Source organism: Microcebus murinus, chromosome 27, assembly GCF_040939455.1.
Source record: "Microcebus murinus isolate Inina chromosome 27, M.murinus_Inina_mat1.0, whole genome shotgun sequence".
In the NCBI taxonomy this organism is placed as follows: Eukaryota; Metazoa; Chordata; class Mammalia; order Primates; family Cheirogaleidae; genus Microcebus; species Microcebus murinus.
In genome coordinates, this window is record NC_134130.1 from 3990313 (window position 1) to 4004460 (window position 14148).

The 14148-nt window shown below is 57.4% G+C and overlaps 2 protein-coding genes across 4 annotated transcripts; both read left to right on the forward strand.

Moving 5' to 3' along the window:
- The first annotated feature begins 121 nt into the window (after positions 1-121).
- GTF2F1 (general transcription factor IIF subunit 1) lies at positions 122-10624 on the forward strand. 3 transcript variants are annotated; one of them, XM_012761672.3, is made up of 13 exons: positions 122-494; positions 578-624; positions 1302-1374; positions 5276-5469; positions 6357-6527; positions 8344-8528; positions 9051-9204; positions 9303-9367; positions 9453-9572; positions 9695-9768; positions 9858-9996; positions 10182-10299; positions 10385-10624. In XM_012761672.3, exons 1-13 carry the CDS (start codon positions 483-485, stop codon positions 10590-10592), a joined length of 1560 nt encoding a protein of 519 aa, XP_012617126.1. In that variant the 5' UTR covers positions 122-482; the 3' UTR covers positions 10593-10624. The 3 variants fall into 3 exon arrangements, with proteins under 3 accessions (XP_012617126.1, XP_012617127.1, XP_020139446.1); XM_012761673.3 differs by having other exon boundaries at positions 10388-10624; XM_020283857.2 differs by having other exon boundaries at positions 9306-9367.
- A 2827-nt stretch (positions 10625-13451) lies between these two features.
- On the forward strand, positions 13452-14145 carry PSPN (persephin). Its single transcript, XM_012761685.3, has 2 exons — positions 13452-13593; positions 13678-14145. The coding sequence occupies exons 1-2, from the start codon at positions 13452-13454 to the stop codon at positions 13998-14000; spliced, it is 465 nt and encodes a 154-aa protein (XP_012617139.2). The 3' UTR covers positions 14001-14145.
- Positions 14146-14148: the final 3 nt, after the last annotated feature.

Consider the following 14148-nt stretch of genomic DNA (forward strand, 5'->3'; position numbering starts at 1 on the left):
CGGTGGCGCATGCGCAGAGCGCCCGGGAAGCCACGATGAGGGACTCCCTTTTACTTCCCTACCCAGGATGCCCCGCGGGGGCTTATGTGAGGACTTCACGAAGGCGTGTCCCAGATGATTAAGTTAATGCGCTATATAAGAGCGCGCCTGCGACAGGAGGCAGTTCGTCTACCTCAGACTCAGGCTGGGTTTGTTGTGTCTGTTAAAGGGGCGGGGGGGGAGGTGAAGCAAAGGTGACAGTGTATTCGGGTGGCCACAGCCGCTGAGGGGTTTCACTTCCGGGTTAGGCGAAGGCCCAGACGGATCTGGCGGAGCGCTGCTTCCGGGTGACTGTTCTCAGGGACGGTGGTGTCTAGGGCTTGGGGTCCTCGCTCCCCAAGCGACACCGAGAAGGCGGCTTCCTCGGGGACTGAAGGACGTGAACTCCGGGGAGACACAAAAGGATCCGGGTCGCACCGGACCCGAGCCCCTGACCGTTGCCCATGGCGGCCTTAGTGAGTATAAATGAGGTGGGCGTCGCGGGTCCCGGCGCCGACCCCCGCAGCCCCGCACTCATCATCCGCCTCCTTTCTTCCAGGGCCCGGGCAGCCAGAATGTCACTGAGTATGTCGTTCGAGTACCCAAGTAAGTCCCCGGCCCCACCGCTCACTCCCCACCCCGCAAAGGAATTAAAACCTTCACGAGCTTCTAGGCGTTTCTGGCCCTGCCTGTGGTTCTCCCTCCAGACTGGGAGCGACTTAGAGGGCAGGGCTGGGGTTAAGCTGAGGCCTCTTTGGGGGCGTCACTGTTGTTTGAATGAATGAATCAGTGCATTTCATACACTGCACGATTCAGCCCCTTGGCCCAGCATTCAAGGCCTGTATGGTCTCTCGATGCCAGGACATATTCTTCGTTCTGTTTTCAACTGGTCAGGTTTTTGTCCTTTCCAGGCCTTTGTTCATGCTGTCACCTGTTCCAGGGGTGGCTTGCTCTCCCCCCTTTCCCCCTCAGTTGTGACTGTGTTGGGCGGATTCTTGTTGATCTTACAAAACCCACTTCTAATATTTTCTTCCTTCAGGAAGCACACCCTGCCTTCCTCCCTCCTTAGGGCTGAGTTCTCAATTAAACCCACATCTCAGGTTCCCCCAAATCTTTGTCCCTCCTTCTGCTCTTTCCATGGGGTCAGGAGGGGACAAGTGCAGCTTCCCTGACAGACTGGGAGTCCTTGGAGTCTTTTAGGAGTCCCCAGCATTGCCCAGCACAAAGGGCTGAGCCTGGGTGGGTTTGATTGAATTAACACTGCCTCTTCTTGCTCTCTCCAGGAACACAAACAAAAAGTATAACATAATGGCATTTAATGCAGCTGATAAAGTCAACTTTGCTACTTGGAATCAGGTAAGTCCCTGGTCTTGGGGGTGGGGGGACGTAAGAGAACATGACCCTGGACTTAGTGGTTGTAATAGTTGCTTTTTTAAAATTTTTTTATCCACATCACCAGCTTGTGAATAGTAGTTGCTTAGATGTAATAGTAATTAAGGCTCATATTCCTGAATTCTCCCCAAGTGGAGATAAAACAATGACAGAGGCCCAGGCTGAGCTGCTGGGTGTCCCTGTAAGATTTGGCAGTCCCTGCAGGAGGCCTTCTCCTTAAAGGGGATCATCTAGAAGTTGTGCCCGCTGATGGGCATTTTTGGCCTAGATTTATCTGGACAAGGGAGCGGGCTGAGCTGAGGGCCACATCCTACAGCTAGCCCTAGAATGCCTGCTGTCAGAGGCTCTAGAAAGGACTTTGGATCCTGGCAGGGTGGTGTGCGCCTGTTGTCCTGGCTATTTGGGAGGCTGAGATGAGAAGAATGAGTTCAGCCCTAGCCTGAGCAGGCAACATAGCAAGACCCGGTCTCCAAAAAAATAAAAACAAATTATTACTAGAAAGGACTTTGGAAGCCATTAAAGGGTTTTCAGCTGGGAAGTGATCTGGCCACCAAAGGGAGACAAACTGGGCTTGAGGACAGAAGATGGGAGGTCAGGATGGAGGCAGCTGCCTTGGTCCAGACGAGTCCTGGGTGGGCATTGCAGCCAGTAGAGGGTCTGAGGGGTGGCCCGACTCTAGGGTGTTTTGGAAGTGGAACCAACAGGGTCTGATGGGTGATTGGATACTGAGGGGTGAGGGAGAGTGAATCACAGCTGATTCCATTTACTGAGACAGAGAAGCTCAGAGAAAGCAGAGTTTGGGTGGAGTCTTTGAGAATTCAGTTCTGGACATCTTGTGTTTAAGCTGCTAGTTGGACAGCAATAGCGGGTGGTAAGTAAGTGCTTGGGAGATGGAGATGGAAGATCTGGGTGTTTGGTGGCATTCGAAGCCACGGAGGCTGGACCAGCTCAGCAGAGGAGTCTGTCTGAGGTCTACAGTTGGCAGCTTCAGACCGTCCCACGGTGGGCAACTCCTGGTGTGCTTCTTGTCTGCGAGCTCAGTTCTGTCTTTGGATTACTTTAAAATATCGCCTCATCCCTGGGAGCCAATGAAACTGTGCTTGAGAGAGGTGATAACATTTCTGTGCGGGTGTTGGACAAGTGAGTGTTTGCTCAGGACACTCTCTTCCCAGGGAGGAAGGTCACCGTCCATTTGAAAGCTTGTGGGGGCCCTGCCTTCTGGGATTTCCAGCTACGTGTTCATATACAAACACACTTTCAGCTGGGCATGGTGGTGCACACCTGTAATCCCAGCGACTCGGGAGGGTGAGGCAGGAGGATCACTTGAGCCCAGCAGTTCGAGGCTGCAGTGAGCGATGATGCGGCCACTACACTCCAGTCTGGGCGACAGGGTGAGACTCTGCCCATTCATAAATAAATAAATAAATGAAATGAAAACTAAATTAATTATTTAAAAACAAACAAACAGATTTTCACATTCAGTCCATACTACTACATCCTCACAGTTGAGTTCTATAGTGGTTTTAGATCAATGTTCAGTTTTTCCTGGAGTTTTTGAATGTGCTGTAATTTTAACATTTGTTTAGTTCAGTTTTGTTTCTTTTTTCCTGAGATAGGGTCTTGCTGTGTTGCCCAGGCTGGCCTCAAACAAGTGCACCCAGCTCGGTTCATTTAGTTTTCTTCACCAGCTCAGTCCAAAAGCTTCCCCTAGTTGTGTAAATCTATGTCTAAGTCCATTAAGTATCTATTATATATTAAATCTAAGTATATATTAAATCTAAGTCTCAGTTCCTTCCCTTGGAGTTTTCCCTCCCAGTTTTCCTGCCCTGCCAGAGCCTACTGACCTGCCCCGTCTGCACTGGCTGCTCTCCCCCTGCCCTGATCTGGGTGGCGTGGCGTGGCATGGCGTGGCGTCTTCTCTTACCTTTTTCCTTGGTTTTCTCCCTCTGTCTCCCTGATTTCCCATTTCTTGGCTCCTACATTGTTGTCTTTCCCGTTTCCCTCCTTGTTTTAATGAAACACACCCTGGAGTAGCTCCCTGAAAAGGAGGTATGGGAGGTACGCTGTGAGTGCTTGTGTCCCTAAAACTACCTTTATTCTCACCTCATGGTTGATAGCATGGCTGGCTATAAAATTCTGGACTGGTATTCATTTTCCTTGGAATTTTGAAAGCAGGGCTCCATTGTCCTTTTGCTTCCTGGTGTAGCTGTTGAGGAATCTTTGCCATTCTCATTCTTGATCTGTTTGTTGTATTAGGAGTCGGCAGACTTTTTCTTAAAGGGCCAGTTAATAATCACATGTAGCTTTTTTGGCCAGTCTCTGTCCTAGTGATCTGCTCTGCCATTGTAGAATGAAAGCAGCTATAGACAGTAGTAAGTGAATGGGCATGACTGTGTGCCAATAAAACTTTATTTAAAAAAACAGGCGGCCAGGGCTGGGCGTGGTGGCTCATCCCTATAATCCTAGCACTCTGGGAGGCCAAGGCAGGCGGATCTATCAAGGTCAGGAGTTTGAAACCAGCCTGAGCGAGACCCCGTCTCTACCAAAAATAGAAATTAATTGACCAACTAAAAAATATGCATATATATGCACCAACCGGGCATGGTGGCACATGCCTGTAGTCCCAGCCACTTGGGAGGCTGAGGCAGTAGGATCGCTTGAGCCCAGGAGATTGGGGTTCCTGTGAGCTAGGCTGACGCCATGGCACTCACTCTAGCCTGGGCAACAAAGTGAGACTCTGTCTAAAAAGAAAAAAAAAACAGGCGACCAGCCCATGCCAACTTCTGTTTTATACAAAACCTGTTTTCCCTCCTCCCTGGGAGCCAATAGGATCTTCTCTTTGTCCCCAGTGGTCTGAAGTCTCATGACAGTTGGAAGTAATGTGGGTCTTCTTGCCTTGTTCAGTTAACATGTCTTGGCAACTGTTCTATACAGTTGTCTCTTTTCTTTCTTTGCTTTTGTTTCTGGCTGCATGGTGTCCGTTGTATGGAGGAACCCCAGTGTATTTAACCAGACCTATTGCTGTGCATTTAGCTCCACTCCCAATCTTTAGCTACAGCAAGCAACTCTGTCATACTGCCATCCCCAACCCCTAGGCTGCCAACTGCTACTGTCCGTGGCCTGTTACGGACCTGGCTGCACAGCAAAACATTTTGTGTGTCTGTGGTTTCAACCTCTGCTATCTCTAGAAGAATCCTTAGGGTAAGCAGTCTGTGCATTTTAAAATGCAGCATAAGTGAGATTATGTCCCAAAAAAATAAAAAAATAAAATGCCGCATAGACTGCTAAACTGTCCAAAGATTGACCTTTTTTTTTCCTTTTGTAAGACAGTTTCGCTCTGTTGCCAGGGCTAGAGTGCCGTGGCATCAGCCTCTAATTTACAGCAACCTCAAACTCCGGGCTCAGGCAATCCTCCTGCCTCAACCTCCCTAGTAGCTGGGACTACAGATGTTCACCGCCACTCCCGGCCTTGCCAAAAGATTGAAATTTGGAAAAAACTCATCCTTTAATGGCATCTAAATTCACGGGGCAGTGCAGAGTCAAATGGAGAGTTCCAGGGAGGCAGTTTTTATTTTTTTGGTTTGTGTTGTACCACTCCAGCGATCTTGTTTCTATTTTTTTTAACTTTTAATTTGGAAATAATTTCAAACTTTCAAAAAGTTGCAAAAAGAAACAAAGCACAAGGCTTCACCCAAGTTCCTTTTCCCCAGATCCACTAAGCACTCCCCTCCCCTCTTGCCAAACCAGAAGTTGGCTTTGCGCTCCCCGAGCTCAGTGTGGGGAGAGCGGAGGGTCTTCCTGGCGGGTGACACAGCCCGAGCAGAGGCAGGACCCTGAGAGATTTCGCTTCTTGTTTCCCCTGCAGGCCCGGCTGGAACGGGACTTGAGCAACAAGAAAATTTACCAAGAGGAGGAGATGCCCGAGTCAGGCGCAGGCAGCGAGTTCAACCGCAAGCTCCGGGAGGAGGCCCGCAGGAAGAAGTACGGCGTCGTGCTCAAGGAGTTCCGGCCCGAGGACCAGCCCTGGCTGCTCCGCGTCAATGGCAAATCGGGCAGGAAGTACGTGGCGGGGAGGGGTGGGTGCCCACCTGAGGACCAGCCCACATCTCCGTCGTTTCCTGCTGCACACTTTGTGGGATGCCCTCTCTGAATCTCAGTTTCCCACCTGTAGGATGGGGGCGCCAGCACTTCTGCCCTTGCGAGGTTTTATTTTTGCAGATGAACCGGGTTGGTGCTCGTGCCTGGCTCTGTGGCAGCTCTGAGTGCCACAGCGCAGGAAGCCCAGGTGGCCGGCCCTGGGGGCGGTTTATGATATTTGGGATGACGCCTCTCAGAGAGGGCGACCCCAGCAGGAGGGGTGAAGGTTGGGTTGATGAAGGGCGGGCCGTACAGTGTGTGATGGTGACAGACGGTAGGCTGGCTGCCGCAGGGCAGTGGGTGCCAGGACGGGCCGGACCCTGGTCCCAGAGGATCCCTGGAAGGCTGTAGGCAGGGAGGGGTACGCAGAGCAAGTTGATTGGACACAGGGGGCAGAGGAGGATGTGTCAGGGGCCTCCGAGGGCTGGGCAGTCGCTTAGCCTCCAGGACATGTGGCTCTAGTCGAGTGCCCACTTCAGGTCCAGCTGTGACTCCCTGTCCCATCTCGGTCCTGAACCCGGGTCCCAGCTGCAGCCTGTGAGCGATGGTGGAATCAGAGGCAAATCTAGATGGGTCAGCCCCCAGGGCTGGGCTCGGCACGGCTGATCCAGCCCAGTCCTCACGGAAATGATGATGCGCATAACACGCCCCGCTCTGGACCCGCTCCCCAGGGCTGCAGCGCCAGCCCTGCTCCCCAGATGCAGAAGCTGAGGCTCAGGCAGTCGGAGAGCCTCTCCAGGGCCTCACGTAGTCCTGGCTTTTCGAGGAGGCAGGGCCGGGGCTGGTCCCCTGACTGTAGCTCCCTGCAGGTTCAAGGGCATAAAGAAGGGAGGCGTGACAGAGAACACGTCCTACTACATCTTCACCCAGTGCCCCGATGGGGCCTTCGAGGCCTTCCCCGTGCACAACTGGTACAACTTCACGCCGCTGGCCCGGCACCGCACGCTCACCGCCGAGGAGGCCGAGGAGGAGTGGGAGAGGTGAGTGGGCTGGGGGCGGCCAGGGTGCGGGAAAGGGAGCGTGCCAGGCCCTGTGCTGGGAGCTGGGGACTCAGTGGTGGCTGGGGCAGACCCTACGCCCCCCTCACGAGCTCTCAGGGCAGTGGGGGGGACAGACTTGGGACCCGTAGGGCCGAGATGGGGGTGTGCAGGGCACTGAGGGCCAGTGTTGGAGCCCGAGCAGGGATCAGGAGAGCAGGGTGGGTCCGGCTGCCCCCTCAGTTTCCCCAAGCCTGGGGCCGGCTCCTCTACGGGGGTTGGGGGGGTCCTGGGAGGGGCCTCCTCAGCAGTGGCGTCAGTTGGGGTCTCGAGGCAGGGTGGGTAGAATGATCGGCAGGTGGCTGCACAGACATCGTGCAGGAGGCCAGAGCAAGGTGACTGTGGGAGGCAGATGAGGCTGCACCAGGCCTCAAACGCCAGGCTGAGGATGAGACCCCCTCAGGGCCCCCACCACCCTGGGCACCCACGCATGGCAGGGAGGGCGCTCTGAGCAAGTCTGCAAAACCGCATTTGTGCATGTCCAGGGTTTGCAGATGCTCACAGAGTTTGTGGCTTCCAAAAGGTTAAGAAACACCTCCCCCCTGCCCCCCGCTTTGCTTAATCATTTTGTTTAGTTTTTACATTTTTGAGTGAGTTATAGGTTGACTCACCCCAAAAGCAACCCCAGTAAAAGGCAGGCAGGGCCTGCCCTCCCCAGCCCGGATCGGTGCAGCGCCAGGCCTGCGGGTCCACGTGTCCCTGCTGCTCTGTCTGCTCACGCCGGTCAGAATTTCCCTCAGGCTGGAGTGGAGTGGTGCAGTCATAGCCCACTGCAGCCCTGCTCCTCCCACCTCAGCCTCCTGAATAGCTGGGACTAAAGGCCATAGCACGCCCAGGTAACTTTTTCTATTTTCAGTAGAGATGGGGTCTCCCTCTTGCTCAGGCTGGTCTCGAACTCCCGGCCTCAAGTAGTTGTTCCACCTGGGCCTCCTAAAATGCTGGGACTATAAGTATGAGCTACTGCACCCAGCCTCTGCTCTTGGCTTCCAGAAGTGTTTTTGGTTGTTTCATTTGCTGTATTTTCTTTCGAGTCTGCTTTGTAAGTTCATTAAATGCAGTGTCACTCTTTAAAACATCCATGGGCAGTGGGATGATGTTACTGTGTTCCACTGTTGCCATGGAGACATCAGTCTGCCTTCTCATTAAAGAAAAAGTTAACCCAGGCCGGGCGCGGTGGCTCACACCTGCAATCCCAGCACTCTGTGAGGCCGAGGCAGAAGGATCTCTTGAGCTCAGGAGTTCAAGACCGGCCTGAGCAAGAGCGAGACCTCATCTCTACTAAAAATAGAAAGATGAGCTGGGCGTGGTGGTGGTGCCTGTAGTCCCAGCTACTTGGGAGGCTGAAGCAGGAGGATTGCTTGAGCCCAGGAGTTGGAGGCTGCAGTGAGTAGGCTGATGCCACTGCATTCTACTAGGGGTGACAGAGTGAGACTCTCAAAAAAAAACAAAAAAGAAAGAAAGAAAAAGTTATCCATAAACTACGATGACAGAAGACCAATGTGAACGTATTGGGGCAGATTGTGTGAGTCGGAGGGAGGTGCGAGACACCAACACCGCGTGACCCTCCTTCTGGTGGGACTCAGGCAGGGAGGGAGTCAACCGGTGTCCTCCCTGTGTGATCTGAGGTGTCCCTGCCACCTGCTGAGTCCCCGGGAGGGTGGGGTCAGGGCACCTTTGCGGTCGCTCTGTGGTGTCCCTGGGCCTGCCTGGTGCAGGCGCAGGGCTGGTGGCCTGTCGTCAGCCCCGCTGTCCCCACCAGGAGGAACAAGGTGCTGAACCACTTCAGCATCATGCAGCAGCGGCGGCTCAAGGACCAGGGCCAGGACGAGGAGGAGGAGGACAAGGAGAAGCGCGGTCGCAAGAAGCCCAGCGAGCTGCGCATCCACGACCTGGAGGACGACCTGGAGATGTCGTCTGATGACAGTGACGCCAGTGGCGAGGAGGGTGAGGCTGGGCGGTCCCAGGGTGCCTGGGCCTTAGTTCTTGGAGGTGACAGGTGGGTTAATGCTGCTGGAAGGAAGGTGTCGCTCACAGTGGCCCTGGAAACGAGAGACTCTGGAGGCCACCCAGGGAGGCAGGGCAGGCGACCAGGCCACCAGGGCTGTGGCCTGTAGTGGGAACCCTCGGAGGGTACTGTGTAGGGTTGTCCAGTCTGAACGGTTCCGGGGCGCCCCTGGTTGCAGGGGCTGTCGCTGGCTGGCTGGCTGGCGCCTGGCCAGGGGCGATTCAGGGCAGGGGTGATCGCCTGGTGTGCGAGCAGTAGAAGAAAGCCTTGGGCTGTGGGCTCTGGCCTGGGGCGTTTGCCTAGGAGAGGCCACCCTGGGCCTGCCCTTCCAGGAGCACTGGCTGGACCTAGGGGCTGTGTCCCCAGCCAGCCAGGCCCTGGGATGTCAAAGCACCACAAAATATGAGAACCACAATTCCTGTGTGCCCTGAGCCGCCCCTTCCTCCCCCCGCGCCCCCCAGGCAGCAGAGCGCCCAAGGCCAAGAAGAAGGCGCCACCCACCAAGGCGGGCAAGAAGAGGAAGAAGAAGAAGGGCTCGGATGACGAGGCGTTCGAGGACAGTGACGACGGGGACTTCGAGGGCCAGGAGGTGGACTACATGTCGGATGGCTCCAGGTGAGCAGCTGGGAGGGGGCGCGGCCCGGCGCTGAGCCACTCCCGGTGGCCGTGGTGCCCGCGCTCACGCTCATGCTCACGCGCCGCCTGTCTCACAGCAGCTCCCAAGACGAGCCCGAGGCCGGCAAGCCCAAGGTGCCGCAGCAGGAGGACGGGCCCAAGGGTAGGCCACGGCCGGCCGGGCTGGGGAATTGGCCGGGCTGGGGGCGGCTGCGCCCCGCCCACACCCTGCCCTCTCCCCCCACCAGGTGTCGATGAGCAGAGCGACAGCAGCGAGGAGAGCGAGGAGGAGAAGCCACCCGAGGAGGACAAGGAGGAGGAGGAGGAGAAGAAGGCGCCCACCCCGCAGGAGAAGAAGCGCCGGAAAGGTGGGGCTGGAGTGGCCTTGGCATTCGAGGCTCAGGCTGGGCTCCCTCACCTGCAGCGGCGGCAAGGGTGGGTGCAGGGTCAGGGCCGCTCTGGTCCTGAGCCCCGGCCTGTGCCCCTGCAGACAGCAGCGAGGAGTCCGACAGCTCGGAGGAGAGTGACATCGACAGCGAGGCCTCCTCGGCCCTCTTCATGGCGGTGAGGCCCAGCCGGGGCCGGGGCGGGGGCAGGGGCAGCCCGGCGTCCGTTTCTGGACTGACATCCCCACCCCACCTTGACCTCTGCAGAAGAAGAAGACGCCCCCCAAGAGGGAGCGGAAGCCCTCGGGAGGCAGCTCGAGGGGCAACAGCCGCCCGGGCACGCCCAGCGCGGAGGGCGGCAGCACCTCCTCCACCCTGCGAGCTGCCGCCAACAAGCTAGAGCAAGGTGGGTGCCTGGTGTGTCCCCCGCTGTCCCGAGAGCTCTGGCCAGGGAGGGGACAGGGAGGTGGGGACGGAGGCCTGTCCCTCCTTGAGCTTCTTGTGCCCGGATCCTGGCACGCCCAGCCTGGCATCCTGTCCAAGGGCCCGGCCTCCCCATTCCCAAGATTCAGTGGGACCCTGCTCCGACAGGGAAGCGTGCGAGTGAGACCCCGGTGGCCAAGCGGCTGCGGCTGGAACCTGGGCCCCAGAGCCTGTCGGGCAAGTCGACCCCTCAGCCGCCCTCGGGCAAGACGACGCCCAACAGCAGGTGGGTTGGGGGGGACAGGGACGCTGGGGCGGGCGGGTCAGCCGGGGAGAACCTTGTTGACGCCACCTCCCTGCCGTCTGCTCAGCAGCGACGTGCAGGTGACCGAGGACGCTGTGCGCCGCTACCTGACGCGGAAGCCCATGACCACCAAGGACCTGCTGAAGAAGTTCCAGACCAAGAAGACGGGGCTGAGCAGCGAGCAGACAGTGAACGTGCTGGCCCAGATCCTCAAGCGCCTCAACCCGGAGCGCAAGATGATCAACGACAAGATGCACTTCTCACTCAAGGAGTGAGGCCGCCCGATAAACAGGCTCTTCCTCCGCCACTTCTCGCCTGTGTGTGCTCACTGCCCGGGTCCGCCGCCCTTTCGTGTCCCTCCCCGAGTCCCGGCGCCCCAGTGTTACCAATTCTGAAAAGCCTAAGAGGTGTCCTCCTCCAGCCCCTTTTGGAACCTTCAGATGCGTTAGACCCTCTCATACCCCTCCTCCCCCTCCTCCTCCTCACTGGACCTGTCGCACTGACTGAGCCCGTGTGCTCCCCGCGGGGTGACTTCAGCTCTGCCTTCCCCTTCACGGGGCCTCTCTTCAGCCTGATTGTCCACTGTGCAGCTCTTTAGACATTTAGTTTGTCAGTGACTCCATTTTCAATTGCTCAAAGTGGTCTTTGCTTCCTTTGCAGGTCACTGCTCTCTTTGGATAGTTTACTTTTTAAATTATTATTATTATTTTAGAGACAGGGTCTGGCTCTGTTACCCGGGCTAGAGTGCCATGGCATCAGGCTAACTCACAGCAACCTCAAACTCCTGGGCTCAAGCGATCCTCCTGCCTCAGCCTCCTGAGTAGCTGGGACTATAGGCAGGAGCCACTGCACCTGGCTCATGGTTGTTTTTTTTTTTTTATTTTGGCATATTATGGGGGTACAGATTTTAAGGTTTCAATAAATGCCCTTTCCCCCCCACACACACACAAGTCTGAGTTTCCAGCATGACCATCCCCCAGATGGTGCACATCTCAGTCATTATGTATGTATATACCCGCCCCTGGCTCATGTTTTAATTTTAAACATCCTTATAGTCTATCAGATGCATCTAGAATTGAAGTTCATGGGCCTCCTGTTATTTTCTTGTGCTGTGTAATTTGGGACAGGTGCTCACTACCAGCTGGGGGCTCTTTATCTGCGAGCATCCTGCGTGGCCTACTTTGCAGGCAGGTCCTTCCAGATGGTTCTGCCTTCGCTTCTGCCAGCCACCGGGGGTGCCGTCCCTCGCCCATTCTGTGTGTGGTTCTCAGCTCGGGGACTCTGTCCCTAAGTGGCCACCAAAGCCTAACCCTCCTGGTTTCTGGGCCCTGTCTCAGCTCCCCAGCGATGTTTCTGGGGCTCCCCTTGCCTCTGTCCGAGCTTGGTTACGCAGTGCCAGGCGCTCTGTGTGGGGAGGGCTTATTCAATTTCCTGTGGCTGGAAATGGAACTTGGGTGCAGCCACAACTTTGGAACCCCTCTTCTGAGTGACCCGGTTGGGGGCAGGACGTCGGGCTTCTGTCTTGGCTGTGGTTGGAAACTGCAGGTGGAAAACTTCCCCACCCAGTTCTGTGGGCCCTTGGCTGCCGAGTGGGGATGCCTGAGATATCAGGCTAATTCCTAGGAATGTCCCTGTCAGTGCAGCCCCCGCTCCGCATCCTCCCGCCAGGCCAGGCAGGAAAGCAGCGCTGGCCCCTTGCCCTGGCACTTTCTCCCCTGCTGCCCCTGTCATGTGGACCTCAGTCTAAGGCCTCTCCACCGGGAAGCCAGGCAGTGATTAGGGGCAGGGGCCTTGCACTCAGGAGGGGACCTGGGTTCAAATCCTAGGTCTGTTGCTGAATTCTGGGTGACTTCAGACAAGGGACTTCAGCCACAACGTCATCACTGCAGCAATGCCCCATGGCTAGAGTTCAGGGCACCTCCAGTGCACCTAGCCCAGACAAGGCGAGTGTCCCTGTGCCGGCTGCCTCACCCACCTGAGTGGGATGAATCCAGAAGCAGGTTTCCCGGGGTGCAGAGGGGTGTGATTTACAATCCCAGGAGCAGCTGCTACGAATTTACACCCCCGCCACGTGTTGGGGACTGCCTGGGTCACCACAGCTGTGTGCACACAGGTTCTCTGGTTTTTGCCAATCCGATGGGGTGCAGTCTCCGAGTTCCACCCCACTCTCTTGTGCGTGGGGTGGAGCCCCTCTTCAGACACACGCACTGTTTCCATTGGCGCAGGAACTCCCAGCACCACTATACACCAAGTGCCCATCCATCTGACAGCAGAGCGCCATGGCGGAGGCCTTCAGAACTGCCCCCTTATCCTGGTGAGGGGACAGGATCACCTCCCCAGGATAACATGGGGCTGGGCGTGGAAGCCACCAGAGTATGCACCTCCTTGTGACCTGCTGCAGCTTCTGTCACTGCTAGACACGACCGTGACCCAGAGGGCCTCTACCTCCCCTTGGGCTCGACACTCTTGGATCCCAGGGTAGGGCTAGTCTTGGGGTTCCCAGCTTGGCCTTCCAGAGACAGGAGTCCCTGCCCCCTTGTCCCAGCCCTTGGCTGTCTCCCAGCCTCTCCCTTTTCCTGTTTTGATGCTGGCTCGGCCAGGCCCGGAGACAGGGCCATGATGCCTTAATCCTCTAGCCAGGAGCCATGATGGGCTCACCCACTTGCCAAGCCGACCTGCCCAGCACACACATCTGCTGCACCTGGCACAAGACACGGGACATGGGGGCTCCTGACCTCTGGGCACCCTGCCTTAGTGGGGAGGGGCCCCACAGAAGACCCGTGAAGCCCCCTGCCTCCCCCTCCAGGCGGCAGGTGGGGTGGGGACACTGGTTGCCTGCCCTGGGCTCAGCCCCCGCTGCAGGCACAAGACTCATAAATCAGGGGGTATCAGGGGCGTCGGAAATGGGTCTGTGGAATGTCGGGGTGGGGTGGGCTGGGGGTGTGGGCCCTTACCTCTTAGGAGGGCGGGAAGCGGGGCAGGAGGAACCCATGCCTGGACCAGAGGACGCGGTAGCAGAACTGGTGGGGGACATGGGGCCTTCTGGCGCGGAGGCCGGCAGGGAAGAGGTTAGCTCCCCAGCCCAGGAGGGGCTATAAATTCAAGGCACAGACCCCTCAAGACCTGCCGTCACAATGGCCTCAGGGATGGCCCTGCTCTGCACTCTACTGCTGCTGTCACTGCAGCTGGGCCTGGGCCCCAGTCACTGGGGGACTCTGATGGCCAAAGGAGAGTCCCTGCCTGAGCAAGCAGCGGATGCTGGAGGGACCCGGCTGGGTAAGGACCCTCGGGGGACCCTGTGACTTCTCAACTCCCTCCTGCCCAGACCCTGCCCGGTGTCAGCGCCCCTCTCTCCCCCAGGCGCCCGCTGCTCCCCTGCCCGCCTTCGCCGAGCGCCAGCCAGCCCATGCCAGCTGTGGAGCCTGACCCTGCCGGTGGCGGAGCTGGGCCTGGGCTACACCTCGGAGGAGAAGGTCATCTTCCGCTACTGCGCCGGCAGCTGCCCCCGTGGTGCCCGCACCCAGCATGGCCTGGTGCTGGCCCGGCTGCGGGGCCAGGGCCGAGCCCACGGAGGGCCCTGCTGCCGGCCTACCCGCTACACCGACGTGGCCTTCCTCGACGACCGCCACCGCTGGCAGCGGCTGCCCCAGCTCTCCGCAGCTGCCTGTGGCTGTGGCGGCTGAAGGCGCCAGCCTGGTGCCCTGGAGCCCTGTGCCGGAGGAGCTCGGCTGACTTATTTATTGGGGGCCCAGGTGCAGAGAAGACCAGGAAGGCAGGTACCCCAGAGCGGCCAGCAGTGAGCACAATAAAAGACACCACCCCCCTGGCCTT

What these genes read in the sequence shown, in the direction of transcription:
- GTF2F1 (XM_012761672.3), top strand. An exon ending in CGCCAACAAGCTAGAGCAAG is followed by an intron (nt 9,997 to 10,181) that starts GTGGGTGCCTGG and finishes CTGCTCCGACAG; the next exon opens with GGAAGCGTGCGAGTGAGACC. An exon ending in AAGACGACGCCCAACAGCAG is followed by an intron (nt 10,300 to 10,384) that starts GTGGGTTGGGGG and finishes CCGTCTGCTCAG; the next exon opens with CAGCGACGTGCAGGTGACCG.
- PSPN (XM_012761685.3), top strand. Translation starts at nt 13,452, where the DNA reads ATGGCCTCAGGGATGGCCCTGCTCTGCACTCTACTGCTGCTGTCACTG. An exon ending in TGCTGGAGGGACCCGGCTGG is followed by an intron (nt 13,594 to 13,677) that starts GTAAGGACCCTC and finishes TCTCTCCCCCAG; the next exon opens with GCGCCCGCTGCTCCCCTGCC.